The following is a 25731-nucleotide window of genomic DNA, read 5'->3' on the forward strand; positions in this document are numbered from 1 at the left end:
TTTAATGGCTGCTGATTATTTGCCTCCCATGTCCAGGGGGAACTATGTCTGCCCAGGTCTTTATGTCAGCCCTGGAAGTGAGGGGAGATGGGTGCAAAGATTGGCCCTTGTTTGTTCAGGTGCTTTTTAGCACTGGAGCCCTCCAAGCTGCCAGCAGTGCCTTCCCTGTTGGATGTCCCTGGCTGTGGAACTTGGTCTGATCCAACTTTGAACAAGCTGCAAGTGGGATGCCCGATGCATTTGTTTGGATTAGGTTGTTTTCTATTTGGTTGGTTTTTTTTTGGGTTTTTTTTTTTTTTTGTTTGTTTGTTTTTTTTGTATTAGTGATAAATGGAAAGAGGGTTGTGTACTTGATGCTTGCAGAAATACTGTGATGCTGCCTGTTGTGGGTGGCATGTTGCTGCTATGGTGATACAGTTTTTTTAACCATCACTTTTAAATGCCCTTTCTGTATGTCCTGTGTATCATATCAGCAGGGTAGGAGGGAAGGAGTGTACATTTGTGTTCAAGCATGTTTGTGCATTTTGTCTTTTCTCAGCTGCCATCTTTCCCCCTATACAAAGGGGGACAACACCACTGAGTTGTGCAGTTCCCTTGTCCTGTTTGGTTGTGTTTTCACTGGTGCTAATCAAAAATTACTGTGGCCTTAATCCTTGTGTCTCTTAACAGAGCTTATTTTTAGGAAAAGCAAAGAAATAATTGAGTTCTGATTTTTGTTTCTGACACAGGCTTTGACGGTAATCTGTTTTGGTGTATGTATTTTAACTCCCCGAAAAAGCTAGGCTAATCCCCACTGTAGTGGTGGCAAGAAGCTGAATCCCTTTAACAGTGCAAACTTGTGAGTTTCCAGATGGAAGCATATTGCGATGCCCCGAGTACTGCAGCTGTCCCTCGGTTTCCCCTCAACCCCTTGTTCCCCCCTCCCCCTCTGCTTTTTAAAATAAAATTATTTACAGGGAATGACAATTGCCCAGAGGTTTTGCTTGTTTAATGTTCTCCTTCCTCCCCGGATGGAAACTTTAACTGTTCCCATAGCTTCCCCCTCTAGCTTCCTTTCGCTTTCTGGAGCTGTTTGCTTACTGTTACTTTCCAAACCCCTTGGTACTCCCATCTCTGTGGTGACAAGGGGTGGGGTCCCTGCTCAGCATGTGATGCTGACAGGCCAAATGTGAGCTGATACACCCTGGCAGCCCCGGCCAAGTTTCCCTACGCCAGGTTTCCAGCGCTGCCAGGAGAGCATGCGGCCATCGCCCCGGGGTGCCTGCACCCCTGCCTCCTGACAGTCCCACTTGCCTCAAACTCTCCCAGGGAGATGCATGTGGGCTTCTTGTACCACAGTGGGCCTTCATGGGGGGATAGGGTTTGTCATTATGGAATAAGGGAATGGGTAGAGCAAAAAGGTCAGTGCTTATAAAAGGGGCTGTTGGCTAGAAGGACCTTCTTACCTTTTCTCCCATCATGATCTATATCTAGTCTTTCCTGCCTGATGTAGTTGTATACTTTGTCCATCATCTGTTTTTTAAGTATGACCTACCATAGTTATAGAAAACTTTGTTACAAAAAAAACCCCAAAACTACTTGGAGCAGTAGTCTGTGGACCTTTGGGCTGACACATTGTCTGGAGACTGGGGGGTCTGAGTTTCTGTATTGTGTTCGCACTCTACAATTATCTTTCTCCCTCATCCAGACTAGCAAGGCATCTACAAAAGGAGGCACAGTCTCAGCACAACAACTCAGAATTCACAGAAGATCAAAAGGTGAGTATTGCCGTTCACTCAGTCAAGGAGCTTGACTTGTAGATGTTGATGTGCATTACATTTTGTTTTAATCTTGGAGACCAGAGCCTTATGAGACCTTTTCTCCTCTCTCAATATACACAAACAGAAACAGAGCACAGCATGGCTAAAACAGTTGCTGTCATTAGATGTGACAGATGCTCTGCTGTGTAATGTTGAATGTCATGTGTACTGCCCAGAGCCCTTCATAACCTGGGTGTTTCTTTTTTTTGGGTGACCTTTTGATAACTTGCTTGTACAACATTAGCACAATTTATGTTGTGAAGTCTGAATACAGAATTTCTCGAACTGCAGACAAGGGTGTGTGAGGAGGATGCTAGCTTAACATGTAACACCTGACTGGGAAGGGTCCCAGAAGAATACTCCCTAGTAGTTTCTTAGAATGTTACATGTTTAAAATCTTCAAAAATATTGAAATTACTTTACTCCTTCCTCCTTACCCTCAGTTGAAAAGGCTCTTTCTTGTCTCAGCATCATATTATTTCAATTCTGTGACAGGGGTCAAGAGGAAAATGCTAGCTGAGGTCTTGTACACTCAAGTATTTTTAGCAAAAAATCTTTTGAGATATGAGGCCCTGCTAAATTTTAATGTCTAGTATAAATGCATGTTTTTCTTAGGAAAACTGAATTAGAGAACCCCTGTATTTCCAGATTTCCAAGTCATAAGATCACTTGTTTGAGCAATGGCATTGCTTGAAAATTGACATTTGCTAGCCCAGAATCTCACCTATGGCAATAGGGTGCTAGAGTAATGGGATCTGTGTTTGGAAATGTTGGTCCTGAAAACAGGCCCTGGCTACAGAAATTAGAGATGCACTTCTTTGTAATTAGTTTATTTAAATACACCTTTACATAGAGTCTGACAGCGGTTTGTAGCTGTTTCATTGACGTGTGCCAATGAGAAAAGCAGAGACAGTCTTCCATGTTCTATTTACCTTCCGCAAAGAAGATGATAAGGCTCGTGATTCTCTTAAACTGGGTCATAATCTTGGAGAAGGATTTGGTTCACCTTTCCTGAACTGAAGGCTTGGGAGCCTTGTTAATGTTGGACAGCTGTTTAGTCTTTGGTTACTTCTGCTCTCTATCCCTTGCTGGTAGCTTTCTCCATCATTCTCAGCTGTAGTCATCTTTACTGCCTGCTTCCCCTCTGTGGATACTTTTGAAAATATGATTACTTCATGAAGGTGAAGCTGTTAATCTCACTTCTGGAGGCATCATCTCCTGTGAGTATGGGAACCAGAACCACACGGGGCTTTGCTTCCAGATGTTCCCTGAATCTGTGGAAAGGACTTTGGACCAGATTGTGGAAGTGAGTGAGGTCAGCCATGAGGGAAGGCCTGGGGGGCTCAGGAAGCAGAGATAAGTGGCCTCAGATGTTAGATGCACAACTGCAATCATGTCTTAAGGCAACAGCCTTCTGAAAAGGAAAAAATGAGTGGCTGTTTTGAATCCTTGCAGAGTGATACCTGTTCCTAAAGCTGATAGAACTTAGAGAAGAGGCTGACATTTATATCACTTTCTCTTTTTTGCATATTGGTAAGGGGCTGATGCACTGAAACTTTGAGCCTAGTTATCAAATCATTGTACCTATTTAATTAGCCACATACACTGCCAAACTCCCCAATGTTTTGTTGAGAGAACATTCTCTTTCCCTCTTCTACCATGAGGAATGCTAGTCACAACAAAAATAAGAGTCTTGCTATTGTTTTGAAAGAACCACTTAAAACTCTGTAGAGCAAAATCTTTTAGTCTGATGTTAAGCTTCTTGCTGTTCTGGTCTTCCCAATTTCTGCAGGAGCTCAGCCAATATAATCTAGTGATCATGACCAATTACTATCATTGCTAGTATCATTCACTTGGCATGTCGGAGTAGAGTTTAGCACGCTTCTGAGGTTTCAAGCAGTTTGGTTAAATAGAAGTGTATCTTCTCTCTTGCCACCCGTCAAAAAATATACATACCAGAACAGCTGCATTTGCTCAACTAAGTTCTTGCCAATGCATCCACCAGCATGCCATTTCCTTTTTGTTTCAGAAAGTCTTTTTCTGTAGTATCTTGTCTTTTTGAGGTTCTGTATGTCATATAAGAGCCACCTCTTCATTCTTCTAAATGTAGAGGAGTGTGTAAACTTCAGGGCTTGCTTATCTGATGTTGCTGGCCAAGGCTGTGCACACGATTTCAGAGACTGGAGGAGAAAAGGCTGTGAAGCTAATTATGATTTCTAGTTGCTTGATCTACCCTCATTCCAGTCTTTGTGTGGATTTGCAGTTAGCTGTTTTCCAAAGGACCATACATACTGCTGAAAATTACTTGTGAGGCTGTCGTTGTTTCTTACTTGACATACTCTGTGGAGAAGATGGATTTCAGCAGTGATTCCTCTGTACCAAGGGAAAACTACTAGCTTCACAACTACAGGGAAAGGACAAAGGCTAAGTTCAAATCCTCAGCTCCATCTGTCTGTATAAACTTTTACCATGTTTGGGTTTATTTCATGCATCACAGGTGGTGTTACAGTGCAGACATGGCCACACCATAATTGATGGTATGTTACTTGCTAATGTAATCATACAATCTGTTAATCTAACAACACTTGATAGATACCATCAATTTCTTTCCTAGGCATACTGTGAGCCAGTTATCATTTATCTTACAATAAATGTATCGTTTATAGTGAGAATTCAGACTTTCAAATATTCACATCTTGCCTTTCTGCTCTTGATCTGAAGTCTGTTTTGAAACACTGTATGCTACTTGATAGAGCAGACTGGTCTCCAGAATTTGCTCTTCATTCCTGGATTTTCAGTTTCTGGAGGGGGGTTGTCATCTTGTATCTACTGCTGGACATAATTCTAGAGTTTTAGTCCTTAGGTAAGGCTTTGTCTGGACTTGGATAATAAACAGTGCTGGAATCTTCATTAGTGATGTGAATTTTATTGAAGAATTTCTCTACAGATAAATACTGTAAACTTGTTTAAATGTAGTCGCCCTGCAACAGCTTTAAGGAGACTGTGCAACAATTTCATCACCTAGAAGCTGTGTGTATGGAATATTAACAGATACAGTTACTGATGGGTTTACCTCAGTCTTAACACCTGCATCCTGCTGTTCTTTTACCTTCATTCCCTAAAAAAGTCCATTTTCATGGGTTTTGGTACATGAATTGTTCCAGTTAGGTTTGGTCATGGTTGTCAGCTTGCCTCCAGCTATAGTTACTCTCACCCAGTTCTCTATGCAGTGAACTTGACCTTTAAAGCCCTCTTCTAACCACAGTTGTTGCTTCTCGTGTAACTGTTTTTGTGCTAGGCTGAGTTTTCTTCAGTATTAGAAAATCATGCTTTTTAAATGCAATGGTGACTTGCTGAAATAAGAGCACTTTTGAACAGTCTTAGCATGATTCATTAAACTACTGGTCTCCTAACAGCCTAGACCTCTCTTTAAAGCCAAACTCTGCTCTGGCTCTGTATTTATGCAAACATCTTTGACTGCATTACAGTTAGCACAGTCATTACTCACACAACTGCACTGAAGAAACCTTGACTACGAGATCAACTGACTTTTTCCCTTTCTAATCATGAGCTTACACAAAACTGAATCTTAACCATTTTAAACTAGTGAAGTTAATTATGGCTTCAGTCTTCCTAATGAGGTGCAGAATGTTTTCCCTGCTGCAGAAAGGAGCCTTTGCATGGGATAGTTGCAGCTGAAAATGATAGCAGTGTTTAGCTGCATTTTTAACTTTTGGGTTGGGTGTGGTCCCTTAAAAAAATAGTTATGAATAATGCCTGCTGGGAGCTTGCCATATTTCAATAGATTCCATATAAAACCTATTCTTTACTATTTTAACACTCCCAAACTCTCTTCAATTAATATGTTTCTAGAGCCATTATTGCCCTTTAACCCCCAGGAGCCAGAGGACACATGTTTTGTGTTGCTGTTGGTTCTTCCAGGAGGTTCCTAGTTCAGGCAGTTTTAAGAATACAGGGTTCTGAATCTGCAAGATAGGGAACGGGTGTTGCCGAGCTTACCAGCGAATTTACAAAGGAGGTAAGAGTTGAGCAGTGCTTCTTGAGACCTCATACGGTGTGGGCTGAATGCTCTGCGTGGGAGATCTGGAGGGGAAGAGCCATGTGAAAATCTGTTTACACATTCTGATACCGTGGTGGGGCACAGAGACTATGCGCTGGCACCCTGCGAAGTGGTAGCTCTCTTTCTGTGGTGCAGTCAGGGGTGAGGGGGATTTGATCTAACACAGAATGGGCATGCTCTTTGCTCAGCAGTCAACACCCAAAGCATCGGAACAGCTGAGGTTTTCAAATGTTAGAGCTGTAGTCAAACCTCAGAGGTTTCCCCTCCCTTCCCTAGGGAACCTTTGAATTCCTTTCTTTTACCCATTACTTCACACCTTCCTCTTTAAGATTCTACCTTTGCAAATTCATCTTTCCAGATGTTTTCAAATATAAAAAGGAATTCCTTTTGCTGTACTGCAGCTGATTAGATGGATGTAGTAGTGCATTCTCACCCTAGGGACTGAGAATCTGCTTCTGTAGTACTACCTGGTGTCGTCCCATCCAGCATGAAGGTGCATGTAAATCCACAACACTCGTGTGCAGAGTGTGGATCTGAAAGTGTCAAAATTAATCCAGGACTGTATGTACTCCTTTCTTTTTCAAAAATCTGTGTTTTTCCAAGCTCGGCTAGAGATCCAGCTATGGATCTCTGTTATGTAGCAGAATTCAGTTTGGGGAGGTAGAAGTTTGTTGACTGAACCTAGACTACAAAATGAACCTCCACAGAAATAGAGCTGTAATATTTTTACTCTGCCGTGTTGCATGCAAGCATATGGTCATGTTGCTCTATATTAAAATTCCCAAACAGCATGCTGCTGCACATGCTGCATCCTAGGCAGAGGAGAAAACAGTATGTGTCCTGTGCTAATACACATCACTCGCTACTTTCCTGGAAGGTGCTTGAAAGAACCACATTTTTTTGTAAGACCTCCATACGATGGACAATAATATAAACTATGAGGATGTAGAGTCTGGACTAATGCCATGTTGTAATAGAGTGTTTAAGACGAGAGGAGATACCAGTTGGGGAGAAATGGCTTTGAAAGCTTTGAGCCTGTGGTGACAGATGAAAATCAGGTATCTGAGGCTTTTACACACTCCAGCTGTTGGCTCTGCCCTTGAGGTACTGATGTCTGATCTGCTTATGATTCAGCTCCTGAACTCTTTCAACTTTCAGTGTGGCATAAGGTGAACTGAAACTGGAGCCACTTAGCTTTTAGCCCAGCCTATTGAAACTAGTGGTGGTTCAGGAGCTGACTGAGAAGGAGTTGTGACATCCCTTTGCAGGAGAGTCAGGGCAGATGACTGGGGAAGGTAGCTGTGTGTTTTTTATCTTCTGCTACAAACCTCTTGGAGCCCTAAAATGTAACTGTCTCTTAACGGGAAGTTTTGGCTTTTGACTGACACTGCATAACTTGCCAGATGCCCGTACTCTTGAAGTTCTTCGACGCTTGACTTGTGCTCTAGGAAATGTTTTCCTCCCCTTGCATCCAGCTTGGGGGGGAGCTGCTTTTATACTGCCTGATTTAAAAGGAGAGAATGGTGTGTATTTCAATTTTATTATTCCTTCTGACAGGGAAAACTTACTTTGAAAATAAATTGCTTTTCTTTGTGGCTTCGTTGTTGCTGTATTTCTTGTCCTATAGATGTTCCACAGAGAATTCTGAATTATATTTGGCCCTTATCTCTGCAGATAGTCCTAGTTTTTCTTCACTGAATCCTTTTAGTTAATGAACAAACTTGAGATGGTCAGGCAAGGTAAAATATTCTGTGCACTTTTGTCCACTTGATGTCGGTTACAGAAGTCTTAACTCTTGCTTTCAGCTGATAGTGATAGAAACAAATGTGGCTGTTGCTGGAGCTTCTTATTTTGTGAGACATAAAAGCTTAAGTAGAATTGTCTTCAAAGTAAGACCGCTAGCAATGGGCTATTTTGAAGCCCTTCCCTCTCTTCTACATTTTTAAATGAAAATGAGAAATTACTTCACAGTTCAGCTCAGGGGTATTTTAGGTAGCTGACAAGTTTGAATCAAAGAATATATTTAATGCTTCACTCAGAGTTTAAATGTCTTAAAATTACAAAAAAAAAAAAGACAGAAAAATAATCCTCCTTTGTGTTTCCTCTCCTACTGAAACCCACAAAAACAGACTGTTTTTTTCAGTGCTGAGATACTGGGTTTCTGTAACTTCTGGGGAGGGTTGACTTGGTCTGCTGAGATTGTAAGCCTGATAGAGGAACTGGAGGCATGACTCCTAAAAGGTCAAATTGGAACAAACCACTCAGAGTCTCAGAAGATAATACACTGGTTGGTTTAGATTTTTTTTTTTTTTGTTCTCCCCTATCACTTCAGAGCACTTGCATTTATAAACAATTTATGGTGTGGTAGGCACTATTACAATTTCTGCTGAGTGGATGACCCCCATCTGTGTTGATGAGCTGTGGGAGGGGAGTTAAGTGGCAGATGTTTGTTTCATCTATTGTGCTTTCAGAAAATCTTGCTTGTGTATAAAAAGGCTTTTGATGTTGAATGATTTGGTACTGAATAATAGATCTAAAATCTCTGCAAGAAAAAAATTGTTCGTATTTATATTTTTAAAAAATGTGCATATGAAAGAATACAATTTCAGTGCTAAATGAAGTAATTTCTTTTTTTTTTTTTTTTTCCCCTTTCAGAAAACCATAGCTAAAATTGCAACATGCTTGGAACTGAGAAGTGCAGCTTTACAGGTATAGCTCTTTTTCCTACGTGACTTCATACTTTAGTGACAGGTTACTGTAGAGCTTGTTAAAAAGCTAGTTTAGTGTCTTCAGACATAACCAAAGCTTCTGAAAATAGAGTGAACAAACCCTTGAACTCTTGGACTTTCCAGGTTGTCAATCTGATGCCCCAGGTGGCTGCCTTAAAAACCTTTAAGTGCATATTTGAGAATGTATTAGGGTTTGTACAGGAGTTTAACCACAGGTTTTGTGTCTTTGGTTCTTTGCCTCATTTTTCTCCTTCAGAACTGATTAGTTTGTCTTCCTAACCTGTGTTCAAGGGTAGAAAGATCCCTGGAGTGACCCTTGCCCTAATTCAGCCGCTTTACAAATTGTAATAGAGCACGAGGAAGAATGTGTGTGTAGAATAAAAATGGCTTTGCAGCAGTCATGAAAACACAGTGCTGTAGGCAAACGTGTGAAAATAATGATTTAGAAGGTACTCTTTGGGCTTTTTTCTGGACTGAAAGTAGATGTCATGAGAGTGAATTTCTTTTTCTCTCAGCACAATCCCCAAACAAGAGGGAGGTGAGACAAATTTCCAGAAGAGCGTGGATGGGGGAGGGATGAATCAATTGAAGCAAAGTTTAGGTTACTGGATTGCCTCTTTACCAACGAAGAGTTGTGACGGGCAAATTTTGCATTGAGTTACTCACGGCAGTGCTCCTGAGTACTTCATGTTGCTGTACAAGGTGCAGCAGCTCCATTGTGCTGCCTTCCCTTGCCCAAGAGGCTGGGATACAGAGGCAATGTAGGCAGCATGCTGGAGCAGGACTAATGAGGTAGGGGCTGACCGGTCCAAAGGACGTGCAGTGTTTGAAGAATTATTTGGTTAGCTCTACCCATCTTCCAATTTTGTTCTGACCAGGGGTGTCTGAGCAGCGTTGCACTTGTTCTCAGTCACTGTGACTTTGTGAGGAGGGCAGGTGTGTTCCATTGTGGGACAGCTTCATGGGTCAGGTCTCTTCTCAGAGCAACAGAAGAAGATGCAGCAATGTCATAACCTGACAAACTGAAGAGATGATGTCTTAGAAGAACGGCCTTCCTTGCTGATGGCTCCTCAGCAGTAACGCAAGGATTTTATAACCTCATGTGAGGGTACTAGAACTTCTCATCTGCTTCACTTTGGGGAGTGTTTTACTTGCTGCAGTTTTGTTATGGTTTCTTAGCAGATATTAAAGCAGTTAGTGAGTGTGGTCATTTTTCCCATTCTTCTAACAGTGTGGGTGCAGCAGCTTTACTGTTTTTCTGTAGTCTTGCAGAAGGTCCTTGTTAGCACTTGGGCAAAAATCTAGGAAAAAAATCCCCAACCTGTCAGTCCTTAAAGAAATGTTGAAAACAATGGATAATAACAATGGAGATGCCAAGGGTGCAATGGCACAATAGGTTAGACCTGATCCTCTGCCTAAAAGAGGATGTCCATTGTCAATCCTCTTATTTGCACCACTTTTCTTATGCCAGCTCTGCCACTTATTGTCTCGGAATAGGCTAGTTCAGTTTACCAAACTGTCAGTGAACTACCTCAGAATAAAAAATTAAAAACACTTCAGTTGAGTTAGTAAGCCAGATAAGCTTACTGAGAATCAGACATGTGCTACAGACAGGTAAGCAAACTGCATCATCAGGGTTGGAGAAAGGAGAGATGGGAATCCTTCTTCTATTTGCAGTGAGGTTTTAGCTGAGTGTTTTGTCAAACTCATCCTCTCTACTGTAATTTCTGCCAGTGTTACAATGTTGGATATGTTTCTTGAACTGTGAATGCTCCTGTTAGAGCATCACATTGCAGTGCAGTCTTACAGCTGATCTTGCTTCAGAACAACTTGATTGGGGCAGAATTAAAGCAAGGCCCTCTGTGTTAATGTTCCTGTGTGTATTAAGTACGAAAGATCAACTGGTTGCTTTAAAAATATTTATATTGCATTAGAACTTGAAACATGGGATAAGTTTGTCCTCAATAAATGAGATCTACTTTCCGCCTCACCTGTGAACCTGTCCTCTTTTGGGGGAGATTTTGTTTGGGTTTTTTAGGATGTAGCTTTGAAGTTACCTGGTACGCTTGAGCAAAGGAATTACCTTGCTTGCTTATTCTAAGATATGGTAGCCCTGTCGGAGGGGAAGGTGCATACTAAGATCTAACTCTTTCTTTGTAATGTCCTAGTCCACCCAATCACAGGATGAATTTAAGCTTGAGGATCTGAAGAAGTTGGAACCAAGTAAGTAGTATCTTTGTATTTTGAGTGATGTTTCTCATTACAGTGGAAAATATGACAGCAGGGTGAATACTGACTGACCAGGATGTGGTTTGACAGTAATGCTGGATTTAGGTGGTTCTTCCAAATATCTGTTAACATGTAGAAAAAACCTGATGTGTATTAAGGAATGTAATGTGGGTAACTTCTAAGTATAGTAGTCCTAATGCTTCAGATAATGTTTTCACCTTTATTCTCAAATAAGTAATTCTTTGGGTGCTGCTAATTTTTGCACGAAATAGTAATTTAAGCCATCAGTAGTGTAGTATAGTATGTAATCAGCTGGAAAATTTACCTGAACATTTCTTATTTGAACTGAATTTCAACACTTTGTGGTCTTTCTCCTTGCAGCATGAAATTTGTTTTTTCTACTGAAAATGTTTAACTTGTGCTCATAGCAGCCAATCACCTGTCACCTACCACTGTAATACAACCAGACTAACGAAGTTAGGAGTCAAAGTGAGGATGTGAGTCAGTCTTTGAAGGGTTTTGTGTGCTCTTGTTTTTTCCCAACTGATCCTGGGTCAGTTCTTGGTATGTCAATCCAGAAATAACTTTTTCATGTAGGAAGTATCTATTTATCTGCTGCATTTTCCTTCCCTTACACTGGCTGCTTTGTTCTCAAAGCATCCTTATGATCAGAGCTTCCGCATCTCAGCAATATTATCCTGAATGCTAATGTTTCTGCAATTCTTGGGGAGCAGGGGATGCGAAAGAGCTTCTTTCGTGCTGGCAAAAGGTGGTTTTATTTTGCTCCTGTTGCAATTGCATCGTTAAGGGGGATGTTGATGATAAATGTGGTGGGCAAGCGTTTCCACTTCATGAATAAGCTGAGCTTCTCTGCACTCCCATTCTCTAAGCAACCAGCACAGGAGCCTACAAGGAAGCTTGTCAAGAAGCATTGCGTTGAACTGAGCTTCCTAATGTCTCTACTAAAATATAGTCCAAATGCTTTTAAACTGTTCCCTGAAAATGGAAAGTGAAGATATGTTACAAGACTGCTACGTCTGTGAAGACCATAACTCAGTAAAGGGTTTAACTATGCATTGGAAGTATTAGGTCTTTCTCAGTGTGCATATTGCATGTCTGGCCTCTGCATCCTCTGATTTGGGGTTATTTTGTATAGATACTCCTGCTCTCTGTTTACAAAGTAATTGTATTTAGACTCGATTGTACAAATGCCCTGTGAGTGGCAGAATGATGGAAGAGGGAAAGGAATCATGTTTTAATTGATCAAACTTCTACAAATCAAAAGAAGTGACTATTGAAGGCTTTAATCAGAATTTACATTCTGCCAACAGACATAAAGTTTCCCTTGAAATGCCTCCTTTTCTCAAAAGCCAAAATTTCAATTACGGTGCAACAGTCCTGTGGCTTATCTTTCCCTCCATCAGAGAATTGATTTTTAGCTGTCAAAAGACCTGTTCAACAGTGTGAAGTGCATTCCGCCCACGCCTTGTACAACAAGCAACTGTATTAAAGCTGAGGAAGAGCGTGTGGCCATCAGTTTTCAAAGACACAGAGTTATTTTCCTTGGAGGAGAAGGGGTGCTTCTACAGCAACAATTGAACATTGATGTTCTTACTGCTGCTGTCTGGCTTGAATTGTTCTGGCCTCTCTCTCTGAATTGTGACTTTGTTTTGTGGTTTTTAAGTGTATCTTGAATAGAGTAAATCTTTATCAGGCCAACACCAGTCATTTCATAAAATACAGCGTGAAGTGTTTTAATTTGTGTGTTGTCAGTTTTCTCTTAAGTTCCACCAGAAAAAAACTAAAAAAATCTGGGCTGGCAATGCAAACAAGCGATTCCTTTGTTAGGTCAAGCCATTCTGTTAGGGTGGAACGAAAACAGCTATTCACACAATTTGGCTTCTTTTAATTACTTCTGTGCCTGAAGCTGTCAAAATGGCTGAGAAATTTGGATTGAGCGTTGTTATAACAACCAGGGCCCTTATATGTAACTTTGTGTGTGTGTGTGTGTGTGTGTGTGTTGTCAAGTTCTAACTTTCCCTACTTGAGCTTGCATTTCACACTGTTTGGAAAGTGAAGCAGTTGGCTGGTTTTACTTGTTTATAGGATTTGCCACTGAATCTTTTGTGCTAGAATAATGCTACAGGAGGGTCCATACATACAAATAGTTCTTTTGAGATGACGCTGTGTGAAATCATTGCTAACACAGGGGATCTCACAAAACCTTTTCTTATGAAAGCTTATACCTGTGTTATAACACACATTACAAATGGATAGTCTGGAACATCCTGTGTTCGTGTGTGATAATTACAGACACTAAGCGACTCGTTTCATACTCAGTGTACATGTATTAACAGAGAGTAGATACTGGTTTGTACTGGGGAGCCTGGTGTCTGAATTACTTTGTTTTGTCTAATTAAAAAAAAAATCAGTACAGGTATCATAGGCTGTCGCTAAAAATCTAAATGGACAGTGGTCTTCAAGTTAGTGTGAACTGATCTTATAGCTCATGTTGATAATTTATTTTGAAATCGTTCAAGAGAGAACCAACTGCTGGTAAAATCAATGTGATACTGTCCAATGTCACAGAAGAAAAGGCAGCTTCCACATGAAAACCTGCAGAACAGTATTTTAAGAAGATTTCTGTTGAAAAAGCAGCCTAAATGGGGGCCACAGTGCTGGGATTTGACCATTAGTTACACACATGGAGAATTTTCTGTGAGTCGTGTTCGCAGCAGCAGCATTACAGAGTGGAAGTGTTCTTTCTCCCAGAGACAATGTGTGTTCTTAAAAACAAAACAAAACCCCAAAAAGTCCAAACCAACCTCTTAAAGCTTGGATGTCTTACACAGTATTGCAAGGGAGATTGCTGTAGTAACTTAATGTTTTTTTCTGTGATCTGGTTATTTTTATTTAAAACAACTGAAAGTCACACTTGTGAAAATGTAAAGAGGATTTTCCTTTTCCCCAGAGGATGATTGTTGCATTGCTCTTTTACTGCATTGCTTTTTCTTAGTGACTTGGATTAAGTATTTCACCAGGCTGAGTGCTGTAGATCCACTTCTTATCCTGATGACGTTTAAAGGAGCACTTCGGTAAACTGCTGCATTACAACTTTGCAAAATGATTTGCTATTGGCGATGAGACAGAGTTGAAGGCTTTTTAAAAACTTGATCCACAGCTTTTTTTCGGCAAAAGGCAAGAGATTCTGGATGGTGTTTCCAGGGGTGTATCTGAGCTAAAGATTCTGTGTCACCTCTGATACCAACACCGCCAGAACGCCTGAAAGCAGCGCACTCCCGTGGGCAGGTCTGGTGCCAACACCCGTGTGCGTGGCTGCCGGAGGGTGTATGCTCGGCTCTGCCTCCAGGCAGCATCGAGATTTTTAGGCGGTGTAGAACTGTTTCCTTTTTTCCTGTGCTGTATCAGTGGAGTATTTTGTGCCCTCTAGTGATGACTGACCTGTATTACTAGAAGTTTTTTTTCAGGGGATGTTCATTCATCTAGTGCAAGGAATTGGTTACCGGGAAGAGAGGAATCTAGTGCTTACCAACCTTTGGAAGATGGGAGAACTACTGTAATTTCTATTGCTTCTGTATAATGTGCCTGTGGCTGTAAGAGATCTTGCTTTACTGAGATTTTTCTGCCTGGGACAGTTTCACTTTCCTTCTTTGGTATGATGCAGCTCTCCAAGAGCTGGGGAATTCTGAGAGTGATAAAAATCCCCTCCTTTTCCTGAACCTCAGCTGTGCTGGAAGGTGACTGTCTGCTATTAATCAGCTGCTTTTCTGTTGGGAAGTGGCTGTGATTCTTCGCCACCATGATGAGATCTGCGGTACTGATCCCTCGGAGCAGAAGTCTTTGGAGAGAGAGAGAGAGAGAGACTTGGCACCAGTTTTGTCTGTCACATCTCTGACTGAAGGCAACTTAAAGCTTTCCATGTATTTGTGTATTGTGTCCAGCTGGAATTAGACAGTACCTAACCTCTTGCATGGCAATACAGAAAGTAGAAAAACAAAATCAGAATGAGCAAAGACTGGAAAGACTTTTTTGGATTCTTCATAGTATCCCTGAGGGATTCTTTATCAATTGTAGCATTCAGATGATGTCTAGTAAGTTAATGATAGAGCCCACGCAGGGTGATGCGAATATGAAGGTGGGCAGGGAAGCTCTCCTGCACTGGCTGAACTGTCATGTGCAGAGGGGTCTGCCAGTGGTTCCTTAAACATAACTGGTATTCAAGTACCTCTGAATATTTGTGTAATCTTAACATTATTTTAAAACAGGTTTGTTCTCATTCAGTAGTCCTAAGCGGAGATTTCCTGTGTTTTGGGAGGGCTTATTGCAAAGTGAGGCTCAGTGAGAGGACTCATTTTTTTTTCTACCTCTTCTCCGCCTACCCAGTCTGAGATACTCCTCGTCTGGTAGGAGAGTGCCTTTCCCTGCAGGCATCCTCTTGTAAATTTTTAGGCCATTTAGCCATCCTTAATTTCTTATTTCTTCACATGCTTTTGGAAGTTTTATTTACTGGTAAATGCTTTGGGAAATAACAGCTGAAGTTGTAATTACTAAAACTTGAGTAAGTTTCCAGTACAAACGTCAAAGCCATTCACTGCCAAATGCTGGAGAGTATAGTCAGTGTCTCTGGAGCTTGATGCTCAGACGTTGTACCATGTCTTGTCTGAATTTTGCCAATCTTCCCAGGTACCTTAGGGCAAAAAACCCAAACCAACCAACCCCCTCCCACACCAAAATAAAAACCCCAAAACACATGCATGAAGAAGTAGGAAATCTCAACTAAACTATGTGTTATCAGCATCCTTGGACTCCCACGGTGACTGTCTGAATGTGCAGCCTACATCTGTGCTTAAGTGTGTCAGTTCTGGAGACTTCAGTCTGTTAGGAGCTGATGTCAGTAACAGCACCTACCCTCCTTTCAATAGCCACCAAAGGTTGCTACTGTTACCCTGGGGCCACTAGCTTTTCTCATACTGCATTTGGTTATTGCCATGTGCATCTTCCCTGTCTGTGTAAGCGTGGTGATGATTATGTACTGAAGTTGCAGTTAGCCTGTCTGAATGTCAGAGTGATATAGCTCTGATCACAACTGTACTGGTGTTTAAACTATGAGAGAAGGGTGGGGTGGGGTTTTTTTGTAAGATCTGATTATTTTTTTAAATTATGATTATGATTTCTGTGTGTGAAGATGCTGTAAGAACGGACATAGCTGTGCAAAGCAGTAGAACTAATGCTTGTTTATGGATATGGATTCTTAATTTTTTCCCATTCTCTGCAGTCTTAAAGAACATCCTCACTTACAATAAGGAGTTCCCCTTTGATGTTCAGCCTGTCCCACTCAGGTAAGAGGGCAATGAGTCACTTCATGTACAGATAAGTATGTGAAAGGGAGCATAGCCCGGGACTTGGTGTACATGTGAAACACTAGAATTTCTAGAGCCACCTACTTGCTGTACTGCTTTGGGTAAACTGGTTAATAAGACTGTTTTGAATTCTGTTTGTCTAGATACCACTAAAAATCAAGCCCATGCTTTTGGTAAAATCAGGATTTGGTACATCCCTACATCTCTCTGAAATTTCCAGTATTGTCTCTTGGTTCTAGACTTTATGCTTTTTATTGGGCTGAGCTCCTGCAATCTCTGTCAGAGTCTATAGCTACAGGTATAAGAAGTGTGAAATGACATTAAAGCATCTTGCCCTTGCTCTATACTTAGATGCTGACTTGAGAGTTGAAAGCCAGATGATGAATGATCTTTGGTCTTATTCTTCTTTCTCATGTTTTACAGGAAGATTTTAGCACCTGGAGAAGAGGAACACTTGGAGTTTGAGGAGGATGATGAGGAAGGAGGAGCTGGAGCAGGGTCTCCAGACTCTTTTCCTGCTAGAGTTCCAGGTAGGGGCACTAGCTTTGCCATGCTAGTCTATGAAGCACATGTAAGTTCTGTCTCTGAGAAACCCCTTTCTCCATCTGTGATTTGAAAAGTTTGGGTGAGGAGCAACAGGCTAATGGAAACTCTGATGCGGTACTGGAGAAGCACAAAGGTGGCCAGTGGATTTTTTTTTTTCTCAGGAAAAGACATCTTATTGCAAAACAGTTATATGGATAATCTGTGAGGGTGGTACCATCTACCTCAAATAATTAGCCTTTGTTCCTTGTTCAAACTCAGTATTTTCATTCCTTGCACTTTCTTAACTGTACTATGTGAAGTATTCCATATGCATTCAAATGTAAATTGTGGCAATGTTTCTCCTGCAAGGATCATCACATCCTGCTAGAGATGTGATAAATTCTTGCTGGTTATTTTTGTGTTGCATCATCTGGTGAAACGATGCTTGACTAAAGCCAAGCTCTGAGAGGATAAGGAGCGGGTGGCTTTTGTTTTGATAGCTTAAGTCCCTGTCCATGTGAAGGTAGAACTGGGTATACCTACAGATTCTAGAAAAGGTCTTCCTATAACTTCAGCTTTTGACAATTTATTGGGTAAAGGAGTAGGATATTCCAACAGAGGTTCTTTTGGTTCCTGGTGTAGCTTCTTTGCAGAAGAAACAAGTTTCTAGTTTCAGAGCAGGTTGGCAAACTTCATATTTCAGGAAGGAGATAACAAGTAGGAAAACTAGTACTGGAATTACAGTTGAAAGAGCTGGGGTGTTGCATCACTTATGTCTGGAGAAAACGTGTCTCTCCTTAGGTTTGAGCCAATGCATGCTACTGAATATGATCCCTGCAGGCTACACTGATGTAGATATGCACAGTCTACAGTTTATGCTAAGCTCACAAATAAGCTATGATATATTGTGATACTCTATTGCTGACATTTACTATCTTGATCCTTGCTATTCACCATGATAAATCGAGTTATGAAGATCCATTCTGTCTGTCCAAAGTACAGCAGAGAGACTCTGAGTAGCTCTTGGTATGGTGGTGAATCAGTAAGGCTGTGACCATTACCATGGTGCCAACAGTTACCTCTGTGCCACCCACTAGAGCTGTCTGTATGCATACAGTGGACATAGAAGTTGTGTATGTGCTTAAGAAAGAATCTACGTTGATTATAGACAGATTAAATTTACCGTTGAATCACTTTCAGACAAGTAGGGTAGCCAAGTTGGAAAGAGGAGATGTTTGGGGCATATACTTTCTTACAGAATTATTCCTCAGTAAGACCATGCTTTTAGGAGGTGAGAGCAACTCCTGAACTTCCTGATATTTTACATTATCTACTTAATAAACTGCATATCTGACTTTTCTGAATTTTTTTGGCATTAAAGTAAACTTCCCCATAGCTACAATGTTCTAAACCCCTAAGGTGGTTTTGTACTGCTTGAACACAGATCTTGTTTCCCCACTGAATGTAAATTAGTGTGGTATTTCTTACCTGACTGGAGGTTGGTCTGTTATTCTTTCTCTGAGTGATGAGGCTTAAACAAAAGCAGTTTGCAGCCTTCTGGGGTAAGCCTTTTAAGTAAAGTGGACTCTCCAGATTGAATTGATAGAACAGTGTTGCACTCTTTGCTTCTATATGCCTTTAATCCATAGTGCATAACCGTATTGTTTAACTGATCATGGTCTTGTCTTCTACATGCATGGCTTCATCGTTATCACATTGCACCATTCATCTAACCCAGGAGCCAATGAAGGTATGATAACCTTTTAGTATATACAGTTATTTCTTTGATCTTATTCATGTAGCTGTGATGTTCTTCATTCAGCTTGTAGTTGCAGCCCTCAAAGTACAGCCTTTGGTAACAGTCATAGCACTAGGCATCTATGTGTTGACCTTTATTTGCCTTTAGCACCAGGAAGAGGGAAGCTCGTATTTGGTGACACACCTTACATAGCTCTTTAGTAGTCCTGCTGTGCTAATAAAGACGTTCTGACTTGCAGGGTAGCCAAAGGTAGGTGTAGCTATATTTTCTTTAGTGGAATACATGATTTGTGGGAAATCTTACACAAAGAGTACTTATGTAGTTAGACTTCTGTTCTGTGTGGAGCTGAACTGACCAATGGCTTGCTGCCTCTAACAGCAAAGGTTTCCTGCCTTTCTCCTGGTTATATACTTCTGTATTCCAGTGCTGTGCGGGCAGCAGATTCCTCTGTGAACCACTTCCATTTGTGAACCCAGCAGGAGACTTGTCACTTTTTCCCATTTTCTTTGAATCGAGGTTTGGGAACAGAGGGACTGAATGCCTGTGTCTTGGTGGCAGTGAGCTGTTGGGTTGGCTCACCTTTGTGTATCTGAAATGGACTTGTAGGAGGACCCTTATTTAATCTGTAGATGGTCCCTTCCCCCCTCTGGCAGCGATGCCCTGTGGTTGTGTCTGAAATGGCTGGCGGTTTTCTCATGAAAAGCCACAGTGTGAGCCTGCTGAAGGCTAACAGGCCCAGGCCATGGTGGTGGACTGGTGGTGCCGTGCCCAGCCCTAGCAAAGTTACCCCACAGGGAGGTTACTGTCAGCTAATGGCTCCTGTGTGAAATGATGGCAGAGTCTTCAGCAGAAGACCTCCTGAGCTGGTTGTGGCTCGCATGAGGCAGGTCACAGGCAGCTGCTTTAGTCCATTGCTGACTTGACTTCTTCCTCCTGAGGCTGGAAGGAAACAGTGTTCCTTGGAGACCATCTGTCCTATGTTCTTCTACCTCCTGGAAGTGAGCTTGACTTTTCTGTTCGTTGCAACTCCGCAATTTCACACATTCTGGAAAGCATTTTTCAAGAACAGAATAATTTTTCTTAAGCCACTATTCTTGTAATAAATGCCAGTCTGATGCATCTTTCAGGTGATTTTTCTGTCAAGTATCCCATCACTCAGTCCCTTTGAGTGATGGATAGGAGAACTGAAGGTAACAGTTGTTTGTGGCTGTTGCGGGGGGCGTGCTGCTTTTAGGAGACAACTGAAAGATGGCAGAGCAAAGTTTTGTGCCATAGAGAAGACGGAATTGTTTCTGCTTTCATTTAGATTGAAATAAGAATTCTGCCTTTGAACATCTGTTCAAGAGAGATTACCTAGAGTGTGTATGCTCCTTGGCAGAAATGGGTGCTCCAATTAAAGTTTGCTTTTTAACATTTCTCATTCTATAGTCAGAAGCCTGTCCCATTACTTCAAAATGGTGGGCCGAATTCTGCCGTGATATGTTGTCTGCAGATGTACCTTGGAGGTCAGGAGTCTGATAGTAACCAGGGCAGGAAATACAGAAACGTACTGCTTCACAGATGTGAATTCAAGTCTTGCTGATGATCCTGAAAGAGGGACTGGGTGTGGGAATGCTCATGAAATCTTGCTGAAACTGTGGCTCTAGATTTAAGAGCAGAGTACATGGTCTCCTTTTGCAAAGCCTGTCTCTAATAAGAAAAAAAACTCCTTGGTTCTCCAGCTCCTCAAGCAGATCAGGAGGATAAAAGGTATCAAGGAAAATCCGTATTGGATTTGTCAGAGAAAACTACTACTTTGTTTAGATCTCAAGCCTTGGAATTTTTTATATATATTTATTTTTTTATAATTATAAAACCAAAACTTTAAATCAAACTTGCTCATGGGTCTGAGCATTTCCTGTCTTGGTGCTTATTCGTCTACTACTGGAGAGGTGCTTGAAGCCTGGCAGTTTTTGCTAAAATCAGCATGAAGAAACTTACTCCACTGTTGATAACATAATCTCATGGCTTTTAGTGAGTTTGAACAGTTTGGATTTCTTGCCAGCTGCACTGTCCTCCTCAGCACTGTGAGGATTCATTTGTGCTGACCACCACGTTTTGATGCTAAATATTCTCAATGCAGATCTGGGAACTCTTTCCTTAAAACAGAAGGGAACTCAGGGGATGCAAACACTAATTTTTTAATTTTTTTTTTCCTTTAAGTAGAGGCCAGTAGAACTTAAATAAAAATCTCCCTTCTGGTTCCCTTGTGCCCAGTGGGATTTGCAACAATGCCATTTTCCTCCTTATCCTCCCAGTCTGAACGTTCAACATGAAGCCAAGGCATGTTCAATGGGGTGGGGCTTCAGATTAAGTGTCTGAACTTCCTGCAACTGCAGATTGAATCCAGCCTCTCAGATTTAATCCTTAAAAATTATAAAAGTGGGTTCCATGGATGAGTTACTCCGCATGAGAGCAAGAAAGAACACTTTAAACAAAGCTCCTCTCTGTTCTTACAGCATTAGTTTTTTATGAATTCATTTGACCCAAGGCAGTCCTGGGGTTTTTTGGTGTGGACTTTGAAATCTGTCAAATGATGTTGTGTGTCTGTGCACACAGACTTTCCTGTAGTGCTGTGTTCTACTGGGATGTGAATTTTTGGGCCTTGAACCCCCTAAGAACAGCATCTTCCATGAGGGATGATGGGATAAGGAAGGCCTCTGCTATAAGATGACACAAAGGGTTAATAATATGCTTTACTCTTTCCAGGTACTTTATTACCCAGATTGCCATCTGAACCCGGGATGACATTACTCACCATCAACATAGAGAAAATTGGTCTGAAAGATGCTGGGCAGTGCATTGATCCTTACATCACAGTCAGTGTAAAGGGTAATGATTTCTGTTCCTGGCTCCTCATTTCTAGTTTGGAGAGAGTGCGTTTTCAGAAAGCTGTATTGATTTTTCAACCTGCTGGAAAAACTATTTGTTGGTACTTGCATTTTCTGTTGTGGACTTAAGATTTCTGCTTTAATTAAGAGTGGAAAAATTCTGTATTTCTGTGTTTTATTCTGATACTGGGAGGTGAATCACTGCAGGAGACAGGCTGATCTGTGCACTCCGGGGTGCCTTCCCCATGCTGGGAGCTGAGTATGAGTGACTTGGCAGGCTGTACTTCTCTTATTCCAGCTTCTTCAGCTGACTCTTAAGAACAGAACTGCTTGGACTCCTTGTACTCCCCAACACATATTGGTCTCTGGACTTTCTGGAGACGGTGAACCACAGCCTGCTGACTTCATTCTTGCCCTGTCATTAAACTAATTTTTCAGTAAAACAAAGATCATCTTACCAAGGCTTAAGGTTTAGAGGAATGGAGGAAGCTGGATGCCAAAGCTTGCAAGTGAAATAAAATATAAAATATGGTTTAGCCTGGGCAGTGAAATATTTCAGCCAAAGCCACGTGGGCTAAGAGCCTCCCCTCCTGAGAGCCCCCATGAATCTGGAAGAACCTCTCTCAGACCAGCACAGGCAACGTAAGGATTTCTCACGGTTTCAGATGACAACATGGTTGATGTCTTTTGCTCGAGGCTGAGATTTTTGGTATTCAGACTCTTTCTAGTGGGAGCATCTGCCTCCTCCCCATTTGGCATTTCTTAGCAGGAAGCCCCTGTAGTCAGATTTGCTTACCCTTAACCTGCCCTGCTTGACTGCTGCTTATCTTCACAATCTTTTGAAGTGTATGATTTTTTTTTTTTGTTTATCATATAAAAATTTGTAGCTGAGCCAACAGCCTCTAGTTATTTTCAGTTGTGATAGTGACCTCGTATGCATCCTCTAGATGTGCTATTGGATACCAAATGTAGGGAGGAAATACTTGAGTTGTGTGATCGAGTGCTACCTCCACCAGACAAGTTCTTTGGCAGAAGTAGGGGGCGTAGTATTGAATGTCACTTGAATCGCAGTGATATTCACAAGTGTTACCTGCCAAAATATATAGATAGAAAACTTTATCTAATCCCACTTCTTCTGATGATTTTTTCAGCGGTGAAGCCTTCCACTTCTCACTGGACCTTTAAGGAGTTCACCTGGTTGGGGTGGAAGCTGGAGCATGACTTTTGCCTTCCCCAGCTGATACAACTGCCTTTTTGTTTTCATTCTTGGAAACATGCAGTATTTCTTTGTTTATGGTGTTGCCTTAGGTTTGCAGCATTATTTTTAGATTGTGTAACTATTCTTCAGGCTCCATTTCTCTCGTCACTTGTGGATCTTTCTCTGCCTCTAGTATGCCAGAAAGCAGAGGGATGGATGACTTCAGTGGTGGGGCTAGCTGGGTGGATGTGGGTTTAATCAAATTTAATTCTTTCATGCTGAGTTTCTCTCGGCCAACAGGAAAATACCAGCCCTAATGGGGTTCTAACATTGGATCTTGGAACTTATCAGAACTTGTAAAGCAAACATTCGTTGTTCCTTGCCACTGAAGTGTTTGTCTTTCTTAACTTATTACGTATTATTAAAACTGTTGCTAGCTCTGAAGGCAAGCACTCACTTCCTTTCTGGAATTAAGAGAGACTGTATATTGCTAGGCTTACTTTCCCCAAATGTCCTTCTTTTAACATGTGGCTCTCTATTTGCAAGCTCCTATAAATGGTGGCTGCCGGGTAATGATGTGGAAAATAGGATCAAAAAGTGTTCATGGGTGGGCTATTGCCTAGTCTGTTACCGGTGACTTTTTATACTTTATTTCTCAAGATTTTTGGCGAGGAAGAGTGACCCTGAAAAGTCCTTTTGTCCCTATTAGGAGTCTGAAGATTCTTAGTAGCTGTTTTCCTTGGTTCTGCGTCAGGTTGCTCTTCTGCAGGTTTGGAGAGAGGTTTGTTCCTGATGCAACATTGGTGGTCCCAGCCCACTCCCTGGATAAAGCTCGTCAGTGGCGCTGCAGGGCCCCGGCCTGTACCCCCCACACAGCGCACGCGCTCTGTACTTGTGATCTTGGCCACGTCCTTAGCAACTTTGCTCCACCTGAGGGAAAGGGATCACTAATGAGAAGAGAAGGAGTAAGAGGACAAATGTATAAACAGCGGAGGACTAGTGAGAAGCGGTACCATCTGTGGTGGCTGTGCCTGAGCAGCACGCCTGGTGGCTGGCGCTGAGAGCTCCAGTCCATCCCATGGCCCCACCATGCCTCTGCCTGTGGAAAAAGCAGGAGGAACAATGCACGTTGAGGCTAGGCAGCAAAGCAGGGCATAGACAGCTTGCATGAGCCGTGTAGGCCGTGCCCCCCCGGCCCTGTGTGGGGCGCAGCCCTCGGTGCCTACCCCGCTCTGCCGGTTGGGCTGAAGCTCTGCTGGAGTCCTGCTTGCAGAGAGAATGGAATCCTTTGCTGGCAGCAGAAAGAAACATGCTCTTGAAAATAAGAGGGATAATTCTAAATTTTTATCTTAAATGTTGTCAGATCTTTACCTATTTTCATGTTGCAATCAAAAAGAATAAGGCACTGACTGTGAAGGGGGCACTATTGCCCCTTTTTTTAAGTTTCAGGGAATAGTCCAGGTGTGCTTTAACTTTTTGTGGCAATATTAGGAGTGATTCAAACCTCTTAAAGCAGGACCTTAAAGTCTGAGAAGCTTCTGCCATTCTCATGTTGTTTCTTTCCTGCAGATTTGAATGGGATAGATCTGACTCCTGTACAAGATACTCCTGTGGCTTTGAGGAAGGAGGACACATATGTCCATTTTAATGTGGACATCGAGATTCAGAAACACATTGAAAAACTAACAAAAGGTACGTGGTGTCAGAGACCTGGAACAGGGCCCAGGAGCTTTGAAAGTGTAGACACTAGGCTGCTCCTGATCTAATAAACAGGCTGTGCCTGAGCTGCTGCTGCAGGGCTCAAGATCCAGACAAGGATAAAAATAGACCTTTGCATCCTGTCTCTCTTCAAGTTGGTCATTGTGATGACTTGCAGACAAGGGAGGAAAAGAGATAAAAATGCAGCCGTTTGATCTACCACACAGGTGTTGAGCTGCTTTATCACCTTCTTAGTCACTGGACAAACTCTTACCTGGATATGAATAACTGAGTGAAGAGTACAAGCTCTTGTGAGTGTGGTGAGCATTGTAAGGACATGGTATAGCTTTTGAGTAAATAACAGAAGTGTTGGAGATAATTCCCTCCAATGCATGTAGAGCATGTTAATGGCAGATAAGTTTTCCGATAACTATTGGTTGTAATTGCTAACTTTTCTATTACACCATTTTCCACTCTAGGTGCAGCTATTTTCTTTGAATTCAAACACTACAAGCCTAAGAAAAGGTTTACTAGCACCAAGTGCTTTGCTTTCATGGAGATGGATGAAATTAAACCTGGGGCAATTGTTATAGAACTGTAAGTGACTCGCAATTATAGATGCCAATGACAGGGGAAATGAACTAGACTTCAGTTACGATGTGTGGCTTGTTGCAGCAAGGAGGTTTCTTGGACTTCCTAGATTGTCTTTCATAAGAAATATTCTATTTTTAATGAATAAGGGAAGATAAAGTGATTTTAGGCAAATAAAGTGGCTAGAGACCCTTCTCTAAAACTAGACTATTTCCAAATAAAATGGTGTTGGTAACTAAATTTTGTATGAAGTTAGCAAATTCTGTATGGAAGTTTTTAATTCTGACCTTAGCTTGAGTATCAGATCAGCTGTGTTTAAAACAAAACAACTCACACAGTCTTTTGGTACAGAACTTCTGTAAAGGAAATCTGATTTGAGACGTGGGATACTGATGGGCAACTGAATTTTATGAACGCTCCAAAGCATCGTTGGGTGGTTGTGTTTTCTCCCACTCTAAGTACACAAAGAAATAGGTTAGCTTGTTATGCTGCAGCGGTTGTGATGTGCATCCTTCTCTTACTGGGTGGTTGAAGGTCTGAGGAAGGCTTTGGAGGATTTTTTTTTTTTTCAGGAAGAGGGTGAACCTTGCAATCCTGGGCATCTCTAGGAAGAGTGCTTAGTCTGTGCTAGCTGGAGTACTTGTGAAGTACTGAGTAGCTGATACTGCATCTCCTGCAGTCCAGAGTATTGCACTGGGAATTCTTACAAAACTCCTACATTCATTTAAAAATGGAAATCTTTTTGTTAAAATAATAATCCAGAGAAGAACACTGGTTTGTGTTTCTTTCTGTAAATCTACTTGTTGTTGCTTCCAGTATGTCTTGTCAGATGTGTTTAAAAGATTACGGTAGTAAGATCTGTACAGGACAC

General features: G+C 41.6%; 1 protein-coding gene across 2 annotated transcripts in view; it reads left to right on the forward strand.

Moving 5' to 3' along the window:
* AIDA (axin interactor, dorsalization associated) overlaps positions 1-25731 on the forward strand; it is a 29336-nt gene that overhangs the window by 2289 nt on the left and 1316 nt on the right. Inside the window, exons 2-10 of one of the 2 annotated variants that reach the window (XM_032989263.2) lie at positions 1688-1757; positions 8536-8589; positions 10778-10832; positions 16135-16198; positions 16643-16749; positions 18483-18494; positions 21252-21374; positions 24141-24263; positions 24749-24866. In XM_032989263.2, the coding sequence (XP_032845154.2) occupies positions 1688-1757; positions 8536-8589; positions 10778-10832; positions 16135-16198; positions 16643-16749; positions 18483-18494; positions 21252-21374; positions 24141-24263; positions 24749-24866 (726 nt within the window). The remainder of the gene's footprint in view (positions 1-1687; positions 1758-8535; positions 8590-10777; positions 10833-16134; positions 16199-16642; positions 16750-18482; positions 18495-21251; positions 21375-24140; positions 24264-24748; positions 24867-25731) is intronic. The other variant, XM_032989264.2, reaches the window with a different exon arrangement.

This window comes from Tyto alba, unplaced genomic scaffold (assembly GCF_018691265.1).
Source record: "Tyto alba isolate M040663 unplaced genomic scaffold, T.alba_DEE_v4.0 Super-Scaffold_16, whole genome shotgun sequence".
NCBI lineage: Eukaryota > Metazoa > Chordata > Aves > Strigiformes > Tytonidae > Tyto > Tyto alba.